Here is a 4,768-nt window from a genome sequence, read left to right as displayed (position 1 = left end):
ATGAACCGTACTAAGTTATTTTCAAATTTATTTGCAAATTTAACGACTGATTACCTACTTATTACCGACTATTAAGCCAAAAATTCGGTTTTGCCTCCAAAAAATTATTGAACCGCGAAAATATTTGGTTATAATTTGATATTGAATTTCAATTTAATTTTCATTTTAAAAAATGGTGACTGAATTCCGACTGATTGGCGACTGACGATCTAAACCGGGAAAACCTAAAATTTTTAGACTTAAAGCCCGCGTTAACAAAGCCCAAAATTTTATTTCATCTCTTCTAATTTCGCGGAAGAAGAAACAGAACCAACAAAAAAACCCTAATCTCACTCTCAATCTAGAGCCACTCTCTCACGATCTCAATCTCCATCTCCATCTCGATCTCGATCTCAATCTCTCCCACAGATCTCGACGGCAACTCTCTCCCACCGGTCTCAATCTCGATCTCTCCCACCGAGCTCGATCTCGATCTCTCCCACCGGTCACAATCTCGATCTCTCCCGCCGATCCCGATCTCTCCAGCATCTGTCTCCGAAGATGGGTGGAAAGAGGAAGCGAAATACCGTCAAACCCAACTCCTCTCGGGTTACACAACGCCCAGCTACTTTACCAGCTCAGTATGACTTCATACCGAGGGATCCATCTCCGTCGATCCCACCCGTTCTCCCTAAGAACAAACCTCTCCCTAAGAACAAACCTCTCCCTAAGAACAAACCTCTCCCTAAGAACAAACCTCTCCCTAAGAACAAACCTCTCCCTAAGAACAAACCTCTCCCTAAGAACAAACCTCTCCCTAAGAACAAACCTCTCCCTAAGAACAAACCTCTCCCTAAGAACAAACCTCTCCCTAAGAACAAACCTCTCCCTAAGAACAAACCTCTCCCTAAGAACAAACCTCTCCCTAAGAACAAACCTCTCCCTAAGAACAAACCTCTCCCTAAGAACAAACCTCTCCCTAAGAACAAACCTCTCCCTAAGAACAAACCTCTCCCTAAGAACAAACCTCTCCCTAAGAACAAACCTCTCCCTAAGAACAAACCTCTCCCTAAGAACAAACCTCTCCCTAAGAACAAACCTCTCCCTAAGAACAAACCTCTCCCTAAGAACAAACCTCTCCCTAAGAACAAACCTCTCCCTAAGAACAAACCTCTCCCTAAGAACAAACCTCTCCCTAAGAACAAACCTCTCCCTAAGAACAAACCTCTCCCTAAGAACAAACCTCTCCCTAAGAACAAACCTCTCCCTAAGAACAAACCTCTCCCTAAGAACAAACCTCTCCCTAAGAACAAACCTCTCCCTAAGAACAATCCTCTCCCATCTGTTCGCGATTATCCTCCTCCGAGAAAGCTGTTTCCGGAAACGAACTTCCCACCTTCTCAATCAGCTCCGTCGCCTCTCACTCCAGCTGCTGCGACGTCTCAACCTCAACAGCGACAAACTCACTCGACTGAACGTATGAACACACTTCCTCCAAGTCAACCGGCTCCAGTTCGAGCATCTCAATCGCCTCACAGTTCTGAAGCACAAAATTCTCGTTTTCCAGATGAGGAGGAGGAGGAGGATATGTCCGATGTAGAGGCTCCGGTTCAACCTAATCTCGCCTCTGACCATATGGATCTTTTGAACTCCCTCCTAAACCAGCCAGGTCGAGCGAAGAACACAATTGTCCTGTCTCGCAACCTTGAGCCTGGAACCACATGGTATTTTGTCTTCCTTTCTTACAATTGTTGATGATTCAGGAATATAGATTTGTTGATGATTCTTTGATGATTCATTGCTTATTGGTTATTGATCAGTTATGTTCTTTGCTTGTCTTCTTTTAGAAATTTAATTTAAAAATTTGTATTGATGATAATTATATGTTTGTAGGTTTGGGTATGACAAGTCGAGCTTGTCTAGAAAGATTACCAAGATTTTAAAGAACAAGTTTAATAAGCCTTTCTACAGCTGGACTCGTGTGCCTAGAGACAGACAAGAACGCTACTTTCTGGAATTTGCCGTAAGTTTCTCTGTCTCTTCTCTGTTTTTTGAACAAGTTTATTACACACTGTTACTAATTACCGACTGATCATAATAGTCGTCAAACAGTCGCTAAATACCGACTGTTTTACGACTAAAATATTTAGCGACGAGGTATATTACGACGACTCTTATCAGTCGTCAATCAGTCGGAAATGACCATTTACCGACTGAATACCGACTAATACCGTAGTCGGAAACGACCTGTTTTCTTGTAGTGAACACCAGATGGAAAATAAGAGAACTTACTCATATTTTCTGAAAACCCAGAATCTAGCACCATTTTTATCAACATTCCCAGACTTGGTTGCTCAAAATCAACACGACAACATCTATTTTCACCACCATTGTACGAGCCATCACCTCCCCAGTAGCCTCCAATGTATAATCTAAAGAAAATCGTCCTGTGATGAACCGAGAATGAAAACTCATCAATAACTCAACAATTTTTGAAATTTCTATATGATACAGAGCGGCAAACACCAAACCAACTAACCTTAACATCTTTCAACCTTCGCTTGTCTCTATTCTCCTTCGAAACAGATGAAAATTATCAACAATCGGCTCTTACTCAGTCTGAATCTACCATGAAATCATGGTAATTGACGAAAATCATCCAGGAATTAAATTAGGATTTGTGAATTTGGGGATTTTTCAAATTCTTCCCGACAAAGAGAGTAAGGGTTCAGGCTTTTCAACGCCATGTTGTTTTAAAGACACTCCCTGCCGTTTCAAAGAGAAAACATGTTGTTTTTTACTCTTAATGAAACGCTACGTTTTGATTAAGCGGAGTCTGTTACTATATCACGACAAAGTCGACGGAGGGTAGTAAAATCTAACGGAATATAACTTTAGGGGATAAAACACAAGATAAATAGTTGAAGGGAATTTTTACAAAAAATCTTTAGTTGAGAGAATTAATTACTAAAAACCCTTTTTTTTAAGAATAAAAGTTTAGAAAATATTTAATCTTAAATAATTGTGAGGGTAAAAAAAATAAAAAAAAAATCATTGCCCAGTGATTTAATGACACATGTATTTTGTGGGATCCACTTTGGTCTATCTTCAATCATTCAATTGAATTCTTTCAACATTATTGAATACACCTAGGATTCAATTGATTTTTCAACAAGTCATTATAGACTTTCAACTATTGAATAAATTAATTCAATAAGCCATTGTAAGTAGTCTTAGGAACAACCATAAAAGAAAGTTAGTCATATTCATAGACGAGAACGTCTTTTCCAATTGTGCCATTATATCCATCCAAATTGGCTAGATAATAATAATAATATATACTATTTACATTTATTTATATAGATTTTTGTTAGAAACAGAGAGACTAGTAACATATATATCACACAAACTATACACTATAGCATTTTCTACAAGGAGACATGTGTAGATGGACATACACATGACATAACATGAAACCTTGCAGTTAATTACTCACCATAACTGAAAACATGAAAGCATATTACAAAACCAAGCAATAATAGTAATTAACCAAACCATACAAGGGCTCCATTATTATATTGATTTCAACAAACGAAAGACACCCACACAACACAGAGGGAGCCGGTGATGATGTTTTGAAAGATAAAGAGGATTTATTTAAGCTTTGAGGACGTGGTTGTCCATATCAGCAACCATGCTCGTGACCAACTTCATGTAGTTAATGGGCTCAGGTGAGTCATCGGTTCGCTTCTCCCAGACCATAGTGATCTTGCAAACGATATCATCAGGCGATTTTTGAATGAACTGAATGGTGGTGTCATACAGCTTAAGAGTCTCCATCACGTGGCCTTCAAGACCTCTGAACGTGACCGCATTATTCTCATCGTCTATCTCTCTCCTCTCCTTAAACACCTCCGGTTTCCCATCTTCATAAACATTTATATACGTAATCAAGCGGTTTCATTCATTAAGTTAGCACTATATATGTTTGGATTAAATTAAAAGAAATATGCAAATCTACTCTTTATTGGACAAGTCTACTACTATAAATAAAATTTAATTGCCGGGTTCGCAAAAGAGTGAATCAGTTTAGAGAGAGCTCATGAATTATATATATACGGTAAAGCCGCTTGATTATGTATATTACTGACTGAAAATTTGGTGCAACGATTTGTATGCGCCTTGATATAGACTATCATCAGATTTTTCACGTTGATTTTTAGGATTGTATTTTGTGTATTGTTACCGCATGTGTAGTTCCAAATCTTGATGGATCCATGAGAGTCCCAATCGCCTTCGTGGAGTGTGACACCTTGGATGTGATGGCCTATGGCGTCTGGAAAGTGGTGGTTCTCACTCTTCCACCTCTTGTAGTGTTTCTCTGCTGATCCTTTCAACGGAACCTCGGATACATATGTTCCTGACGTCGCCATCTCTTCTAATTTGTGTTGTGACTTGTGAGTAAACTGTGTGTTTTTTGTTGCATAATGAATATTTTCTCTTGGGGTCTCCTTCGTTTATATAGACTATGACTGGTAAGTTAATTTGCAGAATAAAAATAAAAGGAGAAAATGTATATGGATCCGCATAATATAAAATACTTTTTAGTACTTATGGAGTGAAAATTAACGAAGGAAAATAAAACATGTGCTTTTAACTACCACAAAAACATTTAGTTAAAAAAAAAAAAAACTACCACTAAAACATATAAGAAAGATTCTTTACTCCGAATAAAATAAAACATGTGTCGAAGCTACAACACAAACTTTTATTCCATTTTACTCCGAAT

At 38.3% G+C, this 4,768-nt stretch overlaps 2 protein-coding genes across 2 annotated transcripts; one reads left to right on the top strand and one right to left on the bottom strand.

The window, feature by feature from the left end:
- The first annotated feature begins 540 nt into the window (after positions 1 to 540).
- LOC106314548 (sporozoite surface protein 2-like) lies at positions 541 to 1,734 on the top strand. The gene has a single exon (XM_013752407.1). The coding sequence runs from the start codon at positions 541 to 543 to the stop codon at positions 1,732 to 1,734; it is 1,194 nt and encodes a 397-aa protein (XP_013607861.1).
- Positions 1,735 to 3,361: 1,627 nt separating this feature from the next.
- On the bottom strand, positions 3,362 to 4,473 carry LOC106316478 (MLP-like protein 328). The gene is made up of 2 exons (XM_013754370.1): positions 4,226 to 4,473; positions 3,362 to 3,905 (listed from the first exon to the last, which is right to left on the bottom strand). The coding sequence occupies exons 1-2, from the start codon at positions 4,410 to 4,412 to the stop codon at positions 3,637 to 3,639; spliced, it is 456 nt and encodes a 151-aa protein (XP_013609824.1). The 5' UTR covers positions 4,413 to 4,473; the 3' UTR covers positions 3,362 to 3,636.
- Positions 4,474 to 4,768: the final 295 nt, after the last annotated feature.

The sequence above is a fragment of the Brassica oleracea genome, chromosome C9 (genome assembly GCF_000695525.1).
Source record: "Brassica oleracea var. oleracea cultivar TO1000 chromosome C9, BOL, whole genome shotgun sequence".
Lineage (NCBI taxonomy): Eukaryota > Viridiplantae > Streptophyta > Magnoliopsida > Brassicales > Brassicaceae > Brassica > Brassica oleracea.
This window is presented reverse-complemented; position numbering and strand designations above follow the sequence as displayed.

Excerpts from the sequence above, each read along its gene's own strand:
- LOC106314548 (XM_013752407.1), top strand. The coding sequence starts at position 541 with ATGGGTGGAAAGAGGAAGCGAAATACCGTCAAACCCAACTCCTCTCGG.
- LOC106316478 (XM_013754370.1), bottom strand. The coding sequence starts at position 4,412 with ATGGCGACGTCAGGAACATATGTATCCGAGGTTCCGTTGAAAGGATCA. Across the intron at positions 3,906-4,225 it reads GATTTGGAACTACACATGCG|ATGGGAAACCGGAGGTGTTT; the intron begins GTAACAATACAC and ends ATGTTTATGAAG.